The sequence below is a fragment of the Coturnix japonica genome, chromosome 24 (genome assembly GCF_054131305.1).
Source record: "Coturnix japonica strain WE chromosome 24, WE-NBRP24, whole genome shotgun sequence".
Taxonomy (NCBI): Eukaryota; Metazoa; Chordata; class Aves; order Galliformes; family Phasianidae; genus Coturnix; species Coturnix japonica.
Genome location: NC_140686.1, coordinates 7,276,257 through 7,298,594, shown reverse-complemented (window position 1 = coordinate 7,298,594; position 22,338 = coordinate 7,276,257). Strand labels below are relative to the sequence as shown.

The 22,338-nt window shown below is 50.5% G+C and overlaps 2 protein-coding genes, 5 pseudogenes and 1 gene segment (V, D, J or C); 4 read left to right on the top strand and 4 right to left on the bottom strand.

Annotated features, from left to right (window-relative positions):
- The first annotated feature begins 337 nt into the window (after positions 1-337).
- Positions 338-1,530, top strand: LOC107324950 (uncharacterized; annotated as a pseudogene).
- Positions 1,531-2,682: 1,152 nt separating this feature from the next.
- LOC107324949 (T cell receptor alpha variable 36/delta variable 7-like) lies at positions 2,683-5,272 on the top strand. The segment is given in 2 exon segments: positions 2,683-2,808; positions 3,597-5,272. Coding segments are annotated over 2 exon segments (633 nt in total).
- On the bottom strand, positions 4,924-6,380 carry LOC146757198 (syncytin-2-like). Its single transcript, XM_085523718.1, has one exon. It carries the CDS (start codon positions 6,152-6,154, stop codon positions 5,315-5,317), a length of 840 nt encoding a protein of 279 aa, XP_085379844.1. The 5' UTR covers positions 6,155-6,380; the 3' UTR covers positions 4,924-5,314.
- On the bottom strand, positions 6,121-8,962 carry LOC146757197 (uncharacterized; annotated as a pseudogene).
- A 258-nt stretch (positions 8,963-9,220) lies between these two features.
- On the bottom strand, positions 9,221-9,908 carry LOC146757196 (feather keratin Cos1-1/Cos1-3/Cos2-1 pseudogene; annotated as a pseudogene).
- LOC146757195 (uncharacterized) lies at positions 9,838-12,831 on the top strand (annotated as a pseudogene). The gene is made up of 2 exons (XR_014937120.1): positions 9,838-11,757; positions 12,292-12,831. The product of XR_014937120.1 is annotated as an uncharacterized LOC146757195 (transcript).
- A 5,269-nt stretch (positions 12,832-18,100) lies between these two features.
- LOC146757194 (feather beta keratin-like) lies at positions 18,101-18,810 on the bottom strand (annotated as a pseudogene).
- Positions 18,811-20,712: 1,902 nt separating this feature from the next.
- LOC146757193 (uncharacterized) lies at positions 20,713-22,338 on the top strand. Its single transcript, XM_085523720.1, has 2 exons — positions 20,713-20,944; positions 21,745-22,338. The coding sequence occupies exons 1-2, from the start codon at positions 20,782-20,784 to the stop codon at positions 22,317-22,319; spliced, it is 738 nt and encodes a 245-aa protein (XP_085379846.1). The 5' UTR covers positions 20,713-20,781; the 3' UTR covers positions 22,320-22,338.

The window sequence follows — 22,338 nt, the reverse complement described above, 5'->3', positions numbered from 1 at the left end:
GGGGATGGATTGTCTGAATTTTCCTGAAATGAGATTTTATGGTGTGAATATCTCTGTAATCCGGGTTTAGCTTTGGGTCAGGCTGATCCTGTCAGGAAATCTGTAACCGTGCCTCCAGGCACCCTCTCAGACTCTCCTAAGCATTCAAATTCTGTTGCTCCACATTCCCAGCCTCATGACCCAGCGCCGCAACCGGCCTTTCTGTGGCTCCTCGAGCAGCGACATCAGCACCACGGGCAGCAGCAGCCTGCGGGACTCGGAGCTCGTGGAGCTCTCGCGGTGCCGCGTTTCCGTCCAGCAGCCCACGACCCGTTCCCGCTGCTGGGTTTCCGGAGTTGCGGCAGCGCCGGGTACACGCGAGGCACGAGGGGACGGCCTCATCGCCCTTGCCTATTCGTCTCTTCCTGTCTCTCTCTCCTCTCTCCTGCCCATGTCGCGGGGGACTCTGTAGACGGGTGACTGGTTTCTTCTGTTCTGAAGGAGCTTTTACAGCAGTTCCTCAGCTCTCCTCTTCCGCGTCCGCACCCGGGCTACGCTGCGGGACACGAAGAGCCTGAACTCCGCTTCCCGAGCACAGTCGCCCAGCACTCGCAGCCCGGAGCAACCCCGAGTGACAAAGGCGCAGGGCGCAGCCCCGGGGCGCAGCTGGCGGCGGCGGAGGGGAGGAGGCGCCGCGGGAGGAGCAGAGCCGGGGCTGGCGGAAGCTGCGCAGCGCGGGCGGCGGAACGGCGGGATGCGGTTGTGCCGGGCGGCGGGGCTGGCGGGGTTGGCCGCGGTGCTCCTGGGTGCGCGGTGCTACCGCCGGCGGGGTCGCACTTTGTGGGGACTACGAGGGGACGGTCCTGGGCTCTCCTCTTGCCCTTCGGCTTCTCTCCGAGCTCGCGCAGCTCTTTCATTCTGCATGAAATTGCAGCGGAAGAAAATGGATTTTCTGAGTTTGCTGCTTATTTTCTTCTCAGCAGTGGCTTTGAGCAGAGCTCAGGTGCAGCAGGAGCCGTCGGCAGAGACCAGCGAGGGCACCGGCGTCAACATCACCTGCTCACACAACAATATACAGCTAGGATATTACATCCAGTGGTACAGTCAGCTCCCAGGCAGAGGCCCGGCATTCCTCGTCAGCGCCGTTAAAGGGTCCAAGGAGGTGCTGGACCCGGTGGGGCGGCTGTCAGTGTCGGAAGACCGCCGCTCCAGCGCCCTGTGGCTGTCCCGGCCGCGGCTCGGGGACGCGGCGGTGTATTACTGCGTCTTGGGCACACGGGGAGAGGAGCCGGGGCTGCGGCTGAGCACAAACCGCTTTGGGCGTAGCGGGGACACAGTGCCGTCGGGACCCGCAGGGGGCGGTGCCGCTCCTCCCGCTGGGGCCTCCCGAGCTTACAGTGCTGACCTGGAGAATGTCCCTCGCACTGCTCGGCATCCTCCGGAGTAAGGCATTCCAGCTGCACACCTTCATGAGCGCGGCATGTCGAGGTCACAAACACCTTCCAATGGTCCCCACAGTGGTTCTGTTTAGAGACTATGAGATTGTTTGACAAGATTCAGGTCCTCTGGAGGTGAGGTGTATTTTCAGCAGAGGCCTCTGTAAGGTGTGTTGACTGTGAGGGCTACTGACTCATGCTGGCTGTGGATCACGTCCCTTCTCAGTTCAAAAGTAAAGTAAAATGGAGTCTGGTAAGCAAAGCACAGACTGACCATAAACTGTAAGCAAAAGGGGAGACAAGGAAGGGAACCAGAACTCTTTGGCCTGTAACTCTTTGGCCATTAGGGAACTACAGCTATTATGTTTGTAGTGAGTGATATAGAACTTTGTGAGCAACAAGTTACAAGCTGAAAACAAATATTAAGGATGCACTGGAGAAGCCTGTGAAATCTCCAACAAATCTGAAGGCTATTCATATGGAAAAGGGTCAAGAGTGTGGGAAAATTGGTGGTGAGAGATGGAATAGGATGCACTGCAGAGAAGGGAGGACACAAATATCCAGACAGTACACATGCTGGGATAAGACCTATGCCTGACCACCACAGCACATACTGTCTTCTTCTTAAGTCCTGACTTGCTTGTGTAACACTGAAACTTGTGCTCTCTTTCTCATGTGGGAGTGCACCAAGGTCTAGGCCAGCAGATGCAGAGACTGCTGTGCAGGAGAGATCTGGTTGCCAGTGGCCAAAAACACATCTAAATGCATCAGGATTAAATGAGTGACTGGGAGGAAAGAATTTTAGATTCTGGGACAGAGGTGCGTAAGGAAACACAAAGCCTGGGAGGGGAGGTTAAGCAGGCTGAGATCCCATGGTAATATCTGGGGGATCAGCACAAGTGTGGGGAAGTGTGTGAGAGGAGTGGGAGACAGCACACATCCATTCTTGAACAAACAACATGATGGCCTGCCATGAGTAAACGATGATACCCACATGCAGGGTAAAAGAAGCCAGGCTACAGGCAGAGAAATGCAATGTGCTGAGACCTCTTGCTAACACTGATGGGCTGTGTGATTGTGGGAGTCCTTGTGAAGCCAGCGGGTGAAGGTGTGTGCTTCCACTGGGGAACTGCAATCCTCATTAGCCACAGAGCAGGAACAGCACTTGGCTCTGTGCTTAAGGATTATAAGAGAAATGGTGATGTTACCTGTGGGTGTTGCTAATGGCAGTGTGCACCCTGCCTGTGGAGCCAGCAGAGTCATTTCCGGCAGCTGTGTCATCTTGGGCTGGGAGGTGGTTTTCTGCCTCTTTCTCACTCAGCAAACAGAAGGGTCGGTCTCAGCATGCACCACAGCTATCTCGTCCTCACTGTCTTCCTGGGACAACTGCTGGGTAAGTTCTGGCTTTTAATCAAGGCATCCATCATCTCCCCAGGAAGTGCTCACCAGCCACACCAGGGCTTTGTGGCAAACAGCTCCTGAGTAAAAATAAGCTTTGGGCAAATATTGATGGACAATTGTGGTTTTGCACCAGTTCTCTCTAGATTCTGCTGCTGTTGGAAATGATGAGGGAAGATACATAAGAGGGACCCAAGGACCTCTCCTGCTTTTCTCCACTTTTTTTTTCTCTCAATCTCTGCCTTTCTCTTCTGGCCCATCTGCTGCAACCACAAGAGATTGATGCCTTGTCTGCAATCCCACATTTCAGCTTTTCCTACAAAAAGAAGCAGATTCTGTCCAAGTCACAATAGTGGCGTTAACATCTCAGCCCATCAGCATTAAGGGGATGATGCCTGGTGAACACTGACCATAGCCTCCAGTATTCTCCTAGATATATCAGACAGAGATTATATTTGTCACCCCCAGCTCTGCTAAGAGTATACTGGGGGACCTAAGAGCTCTCCAGGATGATTGGAATGTAGAAGCAGGATGCATCTTTTCCTAATAGCTCCATGGGTCGTTCAACCTGCAGAGCCAGTACAGGTTGTTCCCTGTTCCTCTCAGCATGGGCACAGCACAGCAACTGCTTTGACCTACAAGCCCAGAGCTCTTCCACAACCACCTTGATATGTCCAGGTTTCAATACTTTTCTGCAGGACAAAACACTGTTTTGTATCCAGTCAGTGCTGGCGGGCTGGAGCCTTCCCTGCAGAGCTGCTCACCTTCGCTTTCTTCTTCCAGATGCCATGGGGCAGACCACTGTCACCCAGCAAGAAAGACAAGTCACAGTGGAGGAGGGAAACACCTTCCAGACCTCCTGCACATACCAAACCTCCAGCTTTGATGCCTTTCTTTGGTACCAGCAGAAGAAAGGCCAGGCCCCACAGCTGGTCACATATCAGGCAGCAGCAGGTCCCAAGCACAACGGCCGTTTCACCACGTGGCTGAACACCACTGAGAAATACAGCCTCCTGCAGCTGGCAGAAGTCGAACTCTCTGACAGCACCTTGTACCTCTGTGCTGTGAAGGACACCCTGGTGCAGGGAGCTTCCTCAGCCGTGCAACAACCCCGGGGAGGGAGGGGCTGTATCTGTACAAGGCGGAGCTCTGGGGAAGCGGCTCTCAGCTCTCCCCTGGCAGCGCTGCTTCCCCTGTGCGCACAGAGATCTGCAGGTCAACATCCTCTTCCAGAAGGCACTGATGTCTGTTTCTTGCGAGGAATGAAAAGTGATGAAAGAGGTCCTGACTTGGAAATTCCCTTCTGTAATCTCCTGGACAACACAGTTTTTCCATGGGCTGTGCAGAGAATACTTGCTGTATTGTGATTTGTGTATCTGGAGATGGGGATATTTGCTCTCACATAGAATCTTCAGTGGACAAGGGTAAGGATGGGGCACTTAAAAGATCTTCCAGATTGTGAGCTGGGGGAGAACTGTTCCATTTTTGGAGAAGACATGACATCAGTGAGAAGCTGTGAGTGTTTGGGCATGAGTCACTATCCTGGGCCTTCCTGCACCCACGGAAGTGTTGAGTTCAGAGGGACTGGGGGCTCCAATACATGGCCCTCTGTAGCTGGTACCAATAATACCCTGTGGAAGCCCCTGCACATAGGCAATTTGGCAAATGTGTGGCAGGGTCAGGAGCTCTGCAACAGCTGCTAGGACCACACAGGGAAGCTGTACTCTCAGTGATGAGCAAGTCAAAGTGATGGGAACGTACAATAGAGACAGGCCAATACCCATGAAAACGATACCTTCCCAGTTCTAGATTGCTTTGTGGGAACACCAGCACTGCCCCTCCCAAACACAGAGGAACAGGTTTCTCAGGAGTCTGTGGGACTTCTGTCTTCTCTGGACCTTCCCTGTGAACAGAGGTCCTCTCATGAAGATGTCATTTGTCAGTATTTCCATCCACTTGACATGCTCAAGGGTCAAGGAGATCTGTGTAAGGAGAAAAACAGGAAGGCAGGGACTGATAGTAATTGTTGGTGGAGGAACATTGTTACCTTTATCTTGTCAGTGTACTCTGGAAGTTTGCAGCTTGACCAATTACTGATATGACACCAATATGATGAGCAGTAAAATGGCGATTTATTGAAGCTAACACACGTATATATACCCTATGCCCTTCGTGTACGCCCACTGGAAACGTATACACCATATATCTTGATGGCATGGGGATGGACCTATCTCGTCACAGCCCGAAAAGCGCACACTCGCCTAATACAACATTTCCCCCTCCCCATGCCAAGAAAGCCTTATCCCGTTACAACGCGAACGCTAATCCTAATCTAAATTATATAAAGGTGTTAGTCCTTATCTAAACAAGTAATTTATAAAGGGAGATATGCAGATTGCAAAGCATGCAGAGATAAACGATGCTATATCTAACAATATTAGTAGTTTCTAATTAATACGTTCAAGGCACCTTTGGTTATATTATAACGTTCATCCTTCTGCTCAGAGTTTTGCGTATAACCGCTGGAACTCCATTTTCTCATTGAACACTCCTTCTATCATACGTTGTAAACAACCTTGTAGACATCTAAATATACATGGCACACATATCATTAATGCAAGAAATATAAGAAGCCCTATCACTAATGCCTTAAGTAGCTGTTTGAGCCATGGCCCAATACCTCCAAACAGACTTCCCAGCCAATCTCCAAAAGGATCATCCTGGATGCCAACCTTGGTGTGTTCTTGTAACCACTCCAACTTCTTGTGCAACGACTCACTATGATCACTCAAGTTAAAACAACACATCCCTTCAAAGTCCTTACACCCATGACCTTGTGCCAGAAGTAAGAAATCAATTGCCGCTCTGTTTTGGAGCACAGCGTGTCTAATGCTCTCTACATCTATAAGCAAATCTGAGAGTAGCCGAGAGGTAACATTAGCCTGTTTAACAGTCCAGCAGGCCAATCTCTCGATTTCTTTTAAAGCGTGTGCAGCAGCCACCCCGGGAACAAGGAAAGAAGCAAAGACTCTAGCAGTGGGTCCCCATAACCTTACGTCGTCCCCGCAGTCAGGCTCCAGAGCATGCATATCCCTTTTGGCTCGTGAATGATTAGATGCCTTGTAGATCTCAAAGATACTTGGGGATAAGATAGTCAATTTCCCCAGATAGCAAGGACCTCCTACTGGGTTCTTAGGAATCCCTTGCCAAGCACGATCCCCACAAATAAGAAATATCCCTGGTGGTAAGGCTTTTGCTGTATCATTGTTCCAAAGTTCTCCCATGAATGAAAATGATCCTTTGGGGATAGGGAAAACACAACAACCTGTGTTGAATGCCATATCTTCACAGTCGACCTTTCGGACAGACCCATCCGTCCTGCTAATATTAACAATCTCACCTATTGAGACGTTTATAGGACAATCTCCAGAACGATAAGGCACCGATCCGTTAGGGTAAAACCCACAATATCCTCCATCAATATCAAAGGTCTCATCATCACGGGGATACACAAGGGTATAGGGGACAGTTTGATTAGTTTTCGGGTCCCTCTGGATTAGTAGGGGCCCTCTGGACCAAGAAGTTGCTGCCTAGTTAGAGACAACCTTTTTATTGAGCCAAACATCATGCACCCAGGGGACAACCATTGTGAGCTATTGTTGTCCCAAGTATCATTTTGTACCATTTGTGAGCCAAGTAAATCCAGCTGCTGGGGCTCCTCAGGAAGAGTGATGTTTAACCTACAAATAGTACAAGCCATTTTCCTTCCGAGATAGTATACAGAATCATTTCCCAGCCACCTCCAAGTTCTTTCTAGTCCATTGCAGAACCGCAAACATCCACTCTTTTTCCCAAGGTAACCCTTAAACGCAGAGTCATCCCATTCTGGGACCCCTATAAGGCATGTTTGAAAGGGTGACGTAGCTGACTGTAATGCAAGACAAAAGTCTGTTCTTCCTGTCTGATTAGCCCATGTAACCCATAAGTTCCCCGGTTGTTGAATCAAATGAATGCCCCCCACCGGCGACCAACACAGACACAAAAGGCACAACAGCATTAGCATGGTAGTTCTCGTTGGCAGCAAGGGTTGTTTCTCTGAGTTCTCAGGTTTCTTTTTCTTCGGTATCCACGAGAAAGTCCTTCTGGGCTCCTTTGGTTCGGGATTCATTGGGCGTCCGATCAGCAGGTCTTGATGATCTCTCCTGGAGTGTTCAAAGTCCCAGGTGCCGCCCTTATAATCTGTTGAATGTCTGGCAGCGATTTTTGTTTAAGACATCTATCATGACTAAAGATTGGACCCCCTTTGGGAGGTCAGACCCCTCCACCGCACGGATCAAGCGATTCGCAAAATCAGAGAATGGCTCGGAGGGCTCCTGTTTGATGTCTGTCCATGGGAGCACAGGCTCTGCAACCTTAGCCACCATCCGCAGAGCCTGAAGGGCTGCGGTCGTGAGTGCTGCCAACTCCCCTGCTCTAAGCGCATTTGCCTGGCCCTCCGGGGACCCCACCATGCCATCTGCTAACCCCTGAAGACGCGCAAGAGTCGTCTTGTCTTTTCGACCCTGGCCATTAGCTGGATGGTTATTATCGCGGGTCGCAGCGGCTACCACAACTTGAAGCAGCCTATTCCACTCGTCGTACCATAAGGTATATTGCACAGGCTCAAGAATGACACGCATAAGGCTGACCACATCATAAGGCAGAAGACTAGAGGCCATGAGAGCCTCAACTGCTGCCATAGTCACTGGAGAACGCAAGCCTTTGTTTTTGACCAAATCCGCAAGGCGAGTTACCGCCTTAGAGTTTAAAGGGGTCCAAGCTGTACCCTCTGTATTCACTGTTACAGGAAAGGCAAACGTATCCATCACATCGGCTGCTCTGAGATCCTCCCTCACCTGAGCCCAGTCAGTGAGTGTGGGCGGGCTCCACGGGCCAGATGCCACAGGACCACACCCCTCCTGGGCGTGTCCCGGGGCCGTCTGCATCGAAGTGCTACGCCCACATCCAGTGCCCTGCTGGGCGGAGTGATCCGCCCCTTCAGGGGAGTGGCTAGAGCAACAGGCAGAACCTGGCAGTGAGACAGTACCGTCCTCCCCCACTGCCCTCTTATCAGTTGTGCAGAGAGCAACAGTACATTCCACCGAGGGTCCCCCTCCCCCTTCATCCATAAATGATTTTAATGAAGGATATAGTCTCCGTGCTGGATAGGGAGGTGGGGGCGGGGTGTACTCTGGAGCTGAGTGGTCTTGTTCGACTTCCTCCTTCTTTGTTCTTGAAGGTGTTACATCAGTTGGAGCCGAGGGGGTCGGCGCCATCTTCTCCTCCTTTGGATCTGTAGGAGAGATGAGACCCCCCCCGGTTCCCCTCGCCCCCAACCCCAACAGTTCCCTAGCCCGATCCCCCGCAATCTTCTCTTCCCTTGCTGCCTTAAGCGCCTCCAAGACTAATCCCCAGACCTTGAACTCTGTAACTTTTCGGGTGGCCAGCACCCTTTGTGAAAGCGCCTTTGTGAGTGCATCCCAGTTATTGGGATCATATAAATCAGAGGGAGATGTTAACATCCCCTCCTTCTCTAGCAGCGAAAGAACTGCAGCAATCTCCTTCTTAGAAGGAACATCCTTCCCACAGTGAGTTTTACATGCATGCAGAATCACCTTAATAACAGCTTCCATGTCGCCTCCGGCCAAACGTATCCCACCTGGCCCCAACCTGGCGCTTCCCCAACCGTACCGAGGGGGTTCCGAGCTCTCCCTACTGCCTGACGAAGAGTTATGGCCAATCCTCCCGTCCCAGTCTTTCACCACTCCGCGAGTAAATAATTACTGCTCCGCAGTGAGAACCTTCGCCGTTAGAATTATAGCTGCTCCACTTCCAATCACGTCGGGGTCACCATTTGTTACCTTTATCTTGTCAGTGTTCTCTGGAAGTTTGCAGCTTGACCAATTACTGATATGACACCAATATGATGAGCAGTAAAATGGCGATTTATTGAAGCTAACACACGTATATATACCCTATGCCCTTCGTGTACGCCCACTGGAAACGTATACACCATATATCTTGATGGCATGGGGATGGACCTATCTCGTCACAGCCCGAAAAGCGCACACTCGCCTAATACAACAGAACATCTAGCAATGTCTTCCTCTTCTTCGAGAGAGTGTACTTGAAAAATGAATGTCTGCAGTGTGCCCTGACCTCCAATAACCTGAGGAGTGATGGAGTCTCCCAAGCTTGCTATCACCAAGGGCATTGCTTTAAACTTTGGCCATCTCTGCGGATGTGGGGTAAAAAAATCCACACCAACACAGAAGGAAACACTGAGGGTTGCAAAATGTGTTTAATGAGTCTAAGGAGAGAAATGCTGTCACTCCAAGCAGAGGCCCTGTGGGCAGTGAACAGCAGGAGCAGACAAGAATCCGTTCCCCTTTCCTATGTCCTCATTGCCAAAGACCTGTTTCTCCCAGCCCAGAGTTTTTGGGAGATGAGCAGGTCACTCAGGGCTCATTTTAGGGGGTAACAACAGAGGTCTCTAAAGGCAAAAGAACAGAAATGATATTAGATAGAAAGAGTGAGTAAGAAGGAGTATCAGTAGGCTTTCTCCATGTTGACAGAGAGCCAAAATGCTGCCACCACATGTCTGACTTGCAGAGCAAGAACAGCAGTACATTTCTCTGTCCATTGCCATGTTCAGAATTCCTTGGTGTCCTTGCCTGCACCACCTTTAGCAAGGATTGCACCTTCTGCCACAGTAGCGGTTGGAAATGCAGGAGAGGTCAAGGCCCCCAGAGGTGATGGGCACACCCTCAGAGCTGAGGATGCTGCCAACAGCAGCGGAGGTGGAGGATCCCACGGCAGTGTTCTGTGGGAAGGAGCTGAGGATGGGTCCGGGCAGGGTCACCACCACGGGAGAGGGCTGGATGACAATGGTGGAGTTCTGGCACTGCCTGACACAGGGCTCATTGCAGCTGCTGGCCAGAGGAGTTGGGCCACAGGGCTGGCATGGCTGGCACTGGTTGCAGCAGGACATGTCTCAGGGATGGAGGTACACCTGGGAGAGGGGGCAGGGCTAAAAAGAACATGAGGACACATGAGGAGCAGCCTATCATCATGCTATGAAGGAATCAAAGTGCCTGCAGTGCTGGGATATGAAGACAGTTCGGGAGTGTTCAAGGGATTCTTGGTATCATTCTGACACAGCCCAGTAAAAGCCTCTGGGATCTGTACAAGCAATGCCTAGACCTCCTTACAGGCCCACCGTCCTCCCCAGACAAACATTCTCCCTAATTCCCTCTCTCATGATAAACAGAGACAGGCATGGAACAGAGCTTATAGCATCTGAAAGTTCCATTGAGCTCAGAGCTCTGTTTGGAGAACAAAGAGAACAAGAAGGCGTTTCACATTCACCTGGTTCCCAAGAAGAAGGAGGTGAGAGAAGTGGATGAGGCAGCAAGGAGCTGGGCTGACTTTTATAATGGACCCATGCTGCCCCATTTCCAGAGGCACAACTTGAAGTAGTGATTATTTTCTGACAAGTTCCTCTTGAATGCAAAACATCTCAGCTAATGATATGACCTATGTATTGGTTTCCTGAACTTTTCACATCCCGACTTATGTCATTCCATTGCTCATGGAAGGCATCTTTCGAGTGGCAGGAAGAAAAACCCAAGCATTTCCAGGCAACAGTATGGGTAGAACATTCCATTCACATAGTGGAAGAATCCAGCAAAGGAAAATGATATCAGTGCAGAGTAATTAGAAGGGTATTGGTGTGAAACAACAGAGCCTGTGTCCTGGATTTATGTGAGTGCCTGTGGGTACAGAGGTTTGCATGATTCCACACGTGTGCATGAGTAGGTGAGTTGTTTTGTGACTTGTGTGGCCCACTTAGCAACAAGTGTTCTGATCACATCAGGGGCAATTCAGGATCCCAATAGATTCTTCTAATCTGTCTTCCTGCTAACAAAGCTAATGCAGAGAAGAGGACCTGGAAGGCATCTTCAGGTTCAATTACTTGACCTCATTAGTGTTAACAACAAGGAAAAGCATGTTCATGAAAGCATTATAAAAACGTCAGTCAACACTGACAGGCATGGGGCATCATCCACATCTTTAGGAAGCCTGTTCCAGTGTTTGACCACCTTCACATTAAACTTTTTTTATCCCAGTGATACCAGTTTTAGCAATGGTGTTAAGCTTGCTAATGCTCATTGATGGATACCCTGGATTTTTCTGAGAAAACAGGAAGAATCTGTGCCCTTGTACCATCTAGATAACAGTAATATACTGAACAACTTGTATCATGTCTGCAAGGGAAGTTCTGCTTTGAATCAGCTCATTTTTTGTAAGCAAGGATTGTGTAACCAAGGCTAACTGAGCATTGGTGAAGACAAGGTTCAAGCAGTGAGGACAGGGAGGAAGAGTACTGACTTCATCCAGAGGGCTGTGAGACCACCACCACAAAACGTCTGAACATGTGCAATGAGGCAGAAGACTACATTAATGATTTTATGATGAAGTATGGAATATTTATGTACTGTCTGAAAAAATGTTTGCAGATTTAGCATATGTGATGAATATAAGTTGAGAAATTTTATTTGTAACACATGTGTGATAGGTGGAGCTTATCCTCCATGCATCCAGCACAGAAAATAAAGAATGCCTGCCGTCCCGGTGCCGTTACCGGCCTTTCTCGGTCTCTCGAGCAGCGATATCAGCACCATGGGCAGCAGCAGCCTGCGGGACCCGGGGCTCGGGGAGATCTCAGGTTGCCGCGTTTCCGGGCAGCAGCGCACGACCCGTTTCCGCTGCCGGGTTTCGGGATCTGCGGCGGCGCCTGGCACAGTGGGGGTAACCGGCCTCGGCCACTTCGCGCTCCCTGACCATTCCCGTCCCGTCCGTATTCTCTCCTGCCCCTCCCGCAGGGGACACTGCAGGCGGGAAGGTAGTTTCTTCTATATTGCAGGAGCTTTCGCAGCTGTCCCTCAGCTCGTCTCCTACTCGGCCGTGCAGGGGTTCCTCTGCAGTACACTAAGAGCCCAAACCCCGCTACCCGAGCACGGGTGCACAGCACTCGCAGCCCGGAGCAACCTCGAGTGACGCCAGAGGAGACAGGGAGGAGGAGGGTGGAGCAGAGCGGCGGGGTGCGGCTGTACGGGCGGGGCTGACCGCGGTACTCCTGGGTACGCGGAGCTGCCGCCGGCGGGGCCGGGGCTCTGCTCGCCTTTATCCGCCCCACTTCTTTCCGTCTTCCTGCCCTTCTCTCGGCTGCATTCAGCCCGGTTGTTTCCAGCGAATTCAGCCCACCGTTCCCTCCCGTCCTCCCTTCCTCCCCACGTTCCTGAATATAGATACCCCTTTCCACACTGGTCCATCCTGCACGGCCTTTTCCATTCAGCTGCTTTTCCTGCTGGGATGTGATAATTTTTTGTTGGAGCAATGGATGTTCTGAGAGTGCATCTTCTTTTCTTCTCGGCAGTGGCTGTGAGCAGAGCCCAAGCGCAGCAGAATCCGACGGCAGAGACCAGCGAGGGCACTGGCATCAACATCACCTGCTCACACCCCAACATACAGGTCGACGACAACATTCACTGGTACCGTCAGCTCTCGGGCCGAGGTCCCGCATTTCTCCTCAGCACTTTTAAAGGCTCCAAGGAGGTGCCGGACCCGGCGGGGAGGCTGTCGGTGTCAGAAGACCGCCGCTCCAGCGCCCTGTGCTCTCCCGGCCCCGGCTCGGGAACTCGGCAGTGTATTACTGCGCCGTGAACCCACGGGAAGCGAAGCCGGGGCTGCGGCCGGGCACGAACCGCTTTGGGCGTGGTGGGGGCACAGTGCCGTCGGGACCCGCAGGGGGCGCTGCCACCCCTCCCGCCGTGTTCGCCTCTCCCCTCCCGGCTGCGCACTGCTGACAAGGAACATGTACCCCGTGCTGCTCGGCATCCCACGGAATTATGGGTTCCACTTTCACACCTTCTTGAGTGTTGAGTGTATGTGCTGATGTCACAGGCACCTTCATGTGATATCCTCAGAGGAACTGATTTGAGAGTATGAGACTGCAAGGATTCAGGGCCTGTGGCATTCTCCTCCAGAAGGCACTGATGTCTGTTTCTTGAGAGGAATGAAGTGTTGAAAGAGATCCTGACCTGGAACTCCTCTTCCTTTACTCTCCGGGACAACACAGTTTTTCCATGGGCAGTGCAGAGAACACGTGCCGCATTGTGATTTGTGTGCTGTGCAGTGCGCTGAGGGCTTTAAGGAACTGGTCTGAAACTCACCTGAGCTTTGCAGTCCCATGCAGACTGCTTCTTTGCTCTGTTTTTTGTCCAGATTCTCAGCAGGTTAGGCCTTTACAAAGTGGCCTTTCTGTATAATGCATTTGTAATTTTACGCTGTTTTCTTCCCTAAGCTTCATGCAGAAATCTCAGAGCTGGGAGGAGCACAGGAAATGATGCATTGTTTTCTTGTAGTAATTCTTCCACATTAATGCTTTCTACCTAATGAAAGACTCCCACAAGGCCTCACCATGAGGTATCATCTGCAGTCCAGGTCTGCCCTTTATTCCTAGCAAACTGAGACCACCATGTAAACGATTGTGTGGAGGCTGATGTTGGGACGTGGGTAACATTAGTGACTCTGAAGAGGGAAATGAATTTTCTTCCAATGGGAGCTGTTGTGCAGGCAGCACCAGAGCTGCCAAAACTCTGAGCGCAACACACCTGTTGAAGATCCTATAGGACATGCATCTGTCAGTCCCATACCACCCAGTTTGTCTATGGGGAATTAGACACTCATTACAAGTGAATAGCAGGGAAAGAGAGGAAAGAGTAGAAGATGAAGAACATAGCTTTGAGCATGGTGGGCAATTTCTGCCATAGTACTGTCCGGAAATGCAGTAGAGATCAAAGCACGCAGAGGTGATGCAGACTCCATCACAGCTGAGAATGTTGTCAATTACAGCAGGGGTGGAGGATTTCACGGTGGTGTTTTGCAGGTAAGAGCTGAGGGTGAGGCTGAGCAGAGGCACTGTAGTGGGAAGGGGTTTAACGATGACAGTATATACATGCAGCTGTTGGCTGGTTAGTTTGTACCATTGGGTGGGCATGGCTGGCCCTGGTGATAGCAGGGCATGTCTCAGAGAGGCAGAAGGGGAGCATTTTTTTGTTAATATGTTGTTGAGCATTCAGAGGAGCCACCATTCACAGCAGTGTTTGTAATGAATAGAAAACGTCTTGGATAATCACACAGGCAGTGTGGCTGTTTCCACTTACACTGCCTTTTCATTTTCTGGATTCTGTTACACCCATATCCTCACAGAAGCTGCTTCTGAGTGTTAGGAATTAGAGGTCCCAGGATTTCTAGAACAGGTATGAGACAGAAGTGAAAAAATATGGAACAAGAAAAATTCTATATTTCATAGTCTGTTATTTGTAGCTGTCTTCCAGAAGGGGTCATGAAGAATGGCTGAATGAATGCCTGGAGGAAGATGGACAAATCTTTCTATACCTGTGTCTGTGGAAGAAGTGAGAGAGACAGGAAATGGAGAGAGACTGATAACAGCAGTGATCGTCAGAGGTATGAGAAGACCACATAAGCCAGGAAAAGACATCCTGTTTGAAGTTTGCTGCTGCTCTTGTTGACCTATAAAACCTCCCTCTGACGTCATCATCAGAAAACACAAAGCCATGGCAAAGGAGAACAGGACTTCTGTGATTGAATGCATTCTCCTGGGCTAAACAGACCATCCCGGGTGTCACACAGTCCTGTTTGTCATTATCAACTCCATGTCTCTCCTAATCCTGGCCTGACCTTTGTCACAGCAGGGTGTGATCAGTACCTCTGGATCTCAACATTATCCTGTTGCTATGGTACAGACCAGGTATAAGGAATATCACAATCAGTTTCTACTATGATGATGGGGCCCTTCTTGGGCTGGCCTGCAGGGATACAGTCAGACTTTACCCTGTGCATTATGGTTCCTGTCATCATCATCCTCATGCTGTCCTTTGCATGATAGTTACCTACATCTGCATCACCTCCAGAATTCTCTCTATTCCCTCAAATTTCACTTACCAGAAGGCAATCATCACTGTCCCTCCTGTCCCAGCACAGTTCCCTATGTATCAGAGGCCAAGTCAAGATCCATCCAAAGCCTACCTGAAAGCTCCATCCTTCTCCATCATATTTGAGAAGTCGTGGCTGTCAGGTGAGGTCCCGGATGATTGGAGGAGGGGTCATGTCACTCCCATTTACAAGAAGGGGAGCAGGGAGGACCCGGGTAACTACAGGCCTGTGAGTCTCACCTCCGTGCCTGAGAAGATTATGGAACAGATCCTCCTGGACAACATGCTTGATCACATAAAGAACGAGCACGTGATCCTAAACAGCCAGCATGGCTTCACCAGGGGAAGGTCATGCTTAACTAATCTTGTGGCCTTCTATGATGGAGTGACGGCGTTGGTGGATGAAGGGAAGGCGACCGATGTCATTTACCTGGACCTGAGCAAGGCCTTTGACATGGTCCCCCATCACATCCTCATCTCCAAATTGGAGGGAGGTGGATTTGATGGGTGGACAACTAGATGGATAAGCAATTGGTTGAAAGGCCGCAGACAGAGGGTGGTGGTCAATGGCTCTATGTCCAGGTGGAGGCCGGTAACGAGCGGTGTCCCTCAAGGGTCCGTCTTGGGACCGGTGCTCTTTAACATCTTTATTAATGACATCGATGAGGGAATGGAGTGTACCCTCAGCAAGTTTGCTGATGACACCAAGCTGAGTGGTGCAGTCGATACGGTGGAGGGAACGGATGCCATTCAGAGGGACCTTGACAGGCTGGAAAGCTGGGCTCAGGTGAACCTAATGAGGTTCAACACAGCAAAGTGCAAGGTTTTGCACTTGGGCCGGAAGAACCCCAGGCACCTGTACAGCCTGGGAGGAGTTGTCCTTGAGAGCAGCTCGGCAGAGAAAGACCTAGGGGTCCTGATAGATGAGAAACTTAACATGAGCCAGCAGTGCACTCTGGCAGCCCGGAAAGCAAATGGGATCCTGGGCTCCATCAGGAGAGGGGTGGTCAGCAGGGATAGGGAGGTGATCGTCCCTCTCTACTCTGCTCTTGTGAGGCCCCATCTGGAGTACTGTGTCCAGGTGTGGAGCCCTCAGTACAAAAAAGATATGGAGATTTTAGAAAGGGTCCAGAGGAGGGCCACAAAGATGATCAGGGGGCTGGAGCACCTCCCTTGTGAGGACAGGCTGAGGGAGTTGGGTTTGTTCAGCCTGGAGAAGAGAAGGTTGCGGGGTGACCTCATTGCAGCCTTCCAGTACCTGAAGGGAACTTACTCCCAGGAGGGGAGTAAACTCTTCGACAGGGCTGATAATAGCAGGACTAGGGGAAATGGTTTTAAGTTGAAGGAGGGAAGATTTAGGTTGGATGTTAGGGGTAAGTTCTTTACTAGGAGAGTGGTTAGGTCCTGGAACAGGCTGCCCAGGGAGGTTGTGGATGCCCCGTCCTTGGAGGTGTTCAAGACCAGGTTGTACAGGGCTCTGGGCAACCTGATCTAGTGAAGGTGTATGTTTGGTGGCCCTGCTAGGCAGGGGGGTTGGAACTACATGATCCTTGATGTCCCTTCCAACACGGGTCATTCTGTGATTCTGTGATTTGAGTGCCCTGGAACTTTAAAGAACCTGGCAAGGCAGGACAAGTGCAGTATGTTGGGCCATATAGATATAGACCTACAACAAAGCAAGGGGAGGGCTGTGCTGTTGTGTGGAGACCACTGGCCAGGGACCAGGCCTGAGCTATTCTTTATTGTTACAGTGGGCTTTGGTGGGCTTGGTTCTGATGCTCTTTCTCTTGTGATCCCACCTGAGCCAGTATTGCCTGACACAACAGCTGGCCTGAGGAGAGATGCTGCCATCCTCATATTATGTAGAAATGATTCTCCATGCCATTGCTGTGGTGCTGGCTTCACACAGAATTGGTGTGAAAGTAAAGCCTTCACAAAACAGATCCCCTGGGTGTGCTGATGTGTTAAGTCCCCAGTTTGTGTGTGGGGTGCAATGGTACTTCATGGAGTGCAAGGTCTTTTTCAGCCCACATGCACAGGGACTATGAAAGGATCTTGGTGCCTGGGGAAAGACACCACAGTGTGAGTCCTGGATTTGGGCTGGTGCATGCCCTGCATGACTGGGGGAAGAACAAAGATCCCATTGAGTCCAGCAACATGTCACACTCTCACTGCCATGTCCCACTGGAAATGGGGATATCTTCTCTCACATGAAGTCTTCAGAGGAGAAGGGTAATGTTGGGTCACTTCAAAGGACTTCCAATTAATAAGCCTGAGGAGAATCGTTCCATTTTGGGGAAGACGTGACAATACCAAGAAGCTGTGAGTGTTTGGGCATGAATCACTATCCTGGGCCTTCCTGAACCCATGGGAGTGTTGATTTCAGAGGGAATGGGGGCTCCATCGTGTGGCCTTCTGTAGCTGTTAGCAGTCCTGCGCTGTGGAAGCCCTCGAACTCAGGTGACTTGGCAAAAGTATGGCATGGGCAGGAGCTCTGCAGAAGGCTGTTAGGAGCACACAGAAAAGCTGCCCAGGTGCAGCAGGAGTCGTTGGCAGAGACCAGCGAGGGCACCGGCATCAACAGCAACTGCTCACACACCAGTATACAGGCCTATTACATCCAGTGGTACAGTCAGCTCCCAGGCCAAAGCCCCACATTCCTCATCAGTGCTTTTAAAGGCTCCAAGGAGATTCCAGATAAGGCGGGATGGCTGTCAGCGTTGGAAGACCACTGCTCCAACACCCTGTGGCTCGCCCGGCCCCAGCTCGCGGACGCTGCTGTGTATTATTGCATGTTGTTAGCACAGGGAGAGGAGCCAAGGCTGCGGCAGCTCATGAACTCGTTTGGAAGTGGCAGGGCAAAGTGCTGTCCTTGCCCGCAGGGGACGCTGCCTGCAGGGCACCAAACCATGCTGACCAGGGTGCAGTGCCCTGAGTTCTCAAGAGAAATGAGCACCACACACGTGGCAGTGATTCATTAAGGCCAATATGAGTCGTGCACAACTATGCTCACCTAGGTGAGTAAGATGGCATAAATGACAATACAAGCTCAGTTATACACCACTAAGATGTCCTAACAATTCTACTACATCTGCTATCCTCTCTTTCCTCCCTGGTGCCACACTGATGATAGCAGGAGGAACCCAGTTTCTATGAGACAGCAGAGTGGCTTGTACCCATGGCCTCCCACACAGTGGTTGGAAGAAAAATCAAAAGCTCAAATGAGATGCAGAAATCTTTAATGAATATATTTAGAGGAAAATGAGATCACACTGGGCAGGGACTTCACAGTGCAGGATTCACTCATTCCCATGATTCAACTCTTGCAAGGCTAGTGCCTGCCTTTTAGGGAGGGAAGGGATCGTTCTTAGGAGCCGCATAGGAGCAGAAGAGAAAGGTAAAATATGTATGGAAAAGAAAACGGAGTTAAAGAGTTAGGTACAGGTTAAAAAGAGACATGAGCCATGTTTTCAGAAAGTCCAGGATTGCCCTTTCCTGCCTGCAGTTCCCTAGGTAGCTGAGTATGTTCTGGTATTCTGAAAGCAGTGGCTTGAAGATTCCTTCTTGATCAAGCACCGTGTTTGTGGTTTATGGGCAAATTTCTCCAGGATCATGGCCAGTGGCTTTATCAGGGCAGGCATCTTCTGCCACAGTAGCGGCTGCCGAGGCCAGACAAGTCAAAGCCACCCGAGGTGATGGGAACACCCTCAGAGCTGAGGATGCTGCCAACAGCAGCGGAGGTGGAGGATCCCACAACGGTGTTCTGTGGGAAGGAGCTGAGGATGGGTCCAGGCAGGGTCACCACCACGGGAGAGGGCTCAATGACAATGGTTGAGTTCTGACATTGCCTGACACAGGGCTCATTGCAGCTGCTGGCCAGAGGGGTCGGGCCACAGGGCCGGCATGGCTGACACAGGGTGTAGCAGGACATGTCTTAGGACTGCAGGTACACCTAGGAGAAAGGAAAAGAAGGCAGTAGAGCATGAGGGTATGTGAAGAACAGCCTGGGTAGTCTCCCACAAAGGAACCAAGGCAACTACTAAGGATGGAGTTAAAGGCTGAGAAAGTCAGATGGCTTCATTATGTCAAGTCCTGATAATGGACTGTCCAACCTATACAGACTCTTGGAGTGTATCAATCTAAAGCCATGTAAGCTGTGTCCCAAGCACTCTCTGGGCAGATGTCATCTCCTCCATGGTCTCCCATAGCATAGAACTCAACTATCTCATAGCGTTTCTATTCAGGCAAGAGGAGAAGAGAGGGCTTCACACTTACCTGGTTCCCAGTGAGGAGAAGGCAAGACAAGTGGATGGCAAGGTATGGAACTGGGCTGTCTTTTATACTGGTCCTTCATCGCTGCAGGTCCAGAGATATGGTTGGTGCAGGCCATAATTTTCTGACCAGCTTACCTTGAGTGCAAACTATCCCTTCTCATTATATGGGCTGGTTTTTGATTTCCTGCTGTGCTACCTTTTCATTTCAGGATTTACAATGTGTCCATTCTCTAATGAAGGTTTCTTTGAAGTGCCATGATTAAAGGCTCAAAGACTTATTGTGTAGAATTGCTCTGGTGAGGACAGTGACTCAGCTCAAGTGCTGATCAGATCTGGAGGAGGCAAGTGAAATCAGTCTGATACAGTGTAGTGGGGCTGTCATGGTTCTCTGGATTTTGTTGTCAGTGCTCCACATCATAACATCATCTAGAGCACTGGGAAGTGCAATTAAAAGGGACAGTGATAAAGCATAGAGTAACCCCAAAATGTAAGCATAAGGGAGTCAAGGAGGGAGACCAGTACTCCTCAGCACCTAACTGTTGCCTTTAGGGAGCCACTGCTGTTAGATAAGAGGTGAGGGACTGAGCTTTGTGAGTGACAAGTGACAAGATAAAAAGAAAGATGGGGAATGCTCTTGAGGGACTTGTGGGGCTATTCAAACATATTAAGAAATGTTTAGGGAAATGTCAAAGGAGTCACAAAATGGGTTGTAGGGAGGAAAAACAGGATGCACTGCAGAGGAAGGAGGACAAAAATTTCCAATCAGTACTGTTGTATTAGGCGAAGTACGACCCTCGGGATGTAACGTGATAGGCCTTCCCCTGCTGGGTCATGCATATGTAAAAAAGATATAGATGAAACTGGATACCTATATAAGGGACCCTCACATTCCAATAAACACCATTTTACCGCTGACCATATTGGTGTAACAAGCAGCTGTGACTTGGTCGGGGCCGTCGATACACATTCACAAAGGGACTTGACTTTCCAGGTTACCAGATCGAGGTAACAAGTACACCTTAGGGGATAAGGTCTGTGCCTGACCACCACAGCACATTCTGTCTTCTTAATTCCTGATTTGTCTATGCAGTGTTGAAACTGTGCTCTATTTCTCATGTGGGAGTGCAACAAGGTCTAGGCCAGTAGATGCACAGACTGCTGTGCAGAAGAGATCTGGCTGCCAGAGACCAAAACCACATTCGAAGCACATCAGGAGTAAACCAGTGACTGGGAGGAAAGAGTATTAAAGTCTGGGACAGATGTGAGTAAGGAATCGCAAAGCCTGGGAGTGGAGGTTTGGCAGGCTGAGGTCCCATTTAATGTCTGAGGGAACAGCACAAACAGGGGGATGTGTGTGAGAGGAGTGGGTGGCTGCACTCATCTGATGGCCAGTGAACAACAGAATAGCCTATCCTAAGCAAAGGAGGAGAGCCATATGCTGTGTAGAAACCAGGCTCCAGGCAGGGGTATTGGATGTGGCTGTGAGATTGTGAGAGACCTTGCGAAGCCAGTGGGTGAAAGTATGTGCTTCCACTGGGGAACTGCAATGCTTGTCAGCCAGAGAGGAGGAATAGGGCTTTCCTCTGTGCTTAAGGATTATAAGAAAAATAGTGGTGTTAGCTGTGGGTGTTGCTAATGGCAGTGAGCGCCCTGCCTGTGGAGCCAGCAGAGTCATTTCCGGCAGCTCTTAGGCTGGGAGGTGGTTTTCTGCCTCTTTCTCACTCAGCAAACAGAAGGGTCGATCTCAGCATGCACCGCAGCTATCTCATCCTCACTGCCTTCCTGGGACAACTGCTAGGTAAGTTCCGGCTTTTAATCAAGACATCCATCTTCTCCCCAGGAAGTGCTCACCAGCCTCACCGGGTCTTTGTGGCAAACAGCTTCTGAGTAAAAATAAGCCTTGGGCAAATAATGACACACAAATGTAGGTTTTCAACAGTCCTCTCAAGATTCTGCTGCTGTTGGAAATGATGAGGGAAGATACATAAGAGAGACTTCAGGACCCTCTTCAGCTTTCTTCTGCTTATATTTTTCTATCTCTGCCTTTCTCTTCTGGCTCATTTGCTGCCACCCCAGAGATCGCAGACATCTCTGCAGTCCCACATTTCAGCCTTTCCCACAGAAAGAAGCAGATTCTGTCTAAGTCACAATAGTGACATCAAACATCTCAGTCCATCATCATTAAACAGATGCTGCCTGGTGCAAAATGACCATGGCCTCCAGTATTCTCCTGGTTAACAGCGCAGACAGAGATCACACTTGTCACCCCCCAGCTCAGCTTAGAGTATATTGAGGGACTTAGGAGCTCTCCAAGATGGCAGAGATGCAGAAGCAGGATGCATCTTTTCCCAATAGTTTTGTGGGACCTTCAACCTGCAGAGTTAGAACTGGTTGTTCACCATTCTTCTCAGCAAGGGCACAGCACAGGGTCTGCTTTGGGTCACAGAGCTCCTTCCAGTACCACCTTGCTATGTCCAGGCCTCAACACCTTTCTGCAGGACAAAAGACAGGGAGCCTTCACTCACACTGAAGTGAATTTGGTGTTGGAATACTGGATCCTTCCGTGCAAAGCTGCTTAACTTCGCTTTCTTCTTCCAGATGCCATGGGGCAGACCATTGTCACCCAGCAAGAACAACAAGTCACAGTGGAGGAGGGAAACACCTTCCAGACCTCCTGCACATACCAGACCTCCAACATTTATGGCTTGTTTTGGTATCAGCAGAAGAAAGGCCAGGCCCCACAGCTGGTCACATATCAGCCAACAGCAGGCACCAAACAAAACGGCCGTTTCACCTCGTGGCTGAACACCACTGCGAAATACAGCCTCCTGCAGCTGGCAGAAGTCGAACTCTCTGACAGCACCTTGTACCTCTGTGCTGTGAAGGACACCCTGGTGCAGGGGGCTTCCTCAGCCGTGCAACAACCCCGGGGAGGGAGGGGCTGTATCTGTACAAGGCGGAGCTCTGGGGAAGCGGCTCTCAGCTCTCCCCTGGCAGCGCTGCTTCCCCTGTGCGCACAGAGATCTGCAGGTCAACATCCTCTTCCAGAAGGCACTGATGTCTGTTTCTTGAGAGGAATGAAAAGTGATGAAAGAGGTCCTGACTTGGAAATTCCCTTCTGTAATCTCCTGGACAACACAGTCTCTCTAGTATACCGTTTTCCTTGTTCCTGACTTTTTCTCTTCTGTCTCA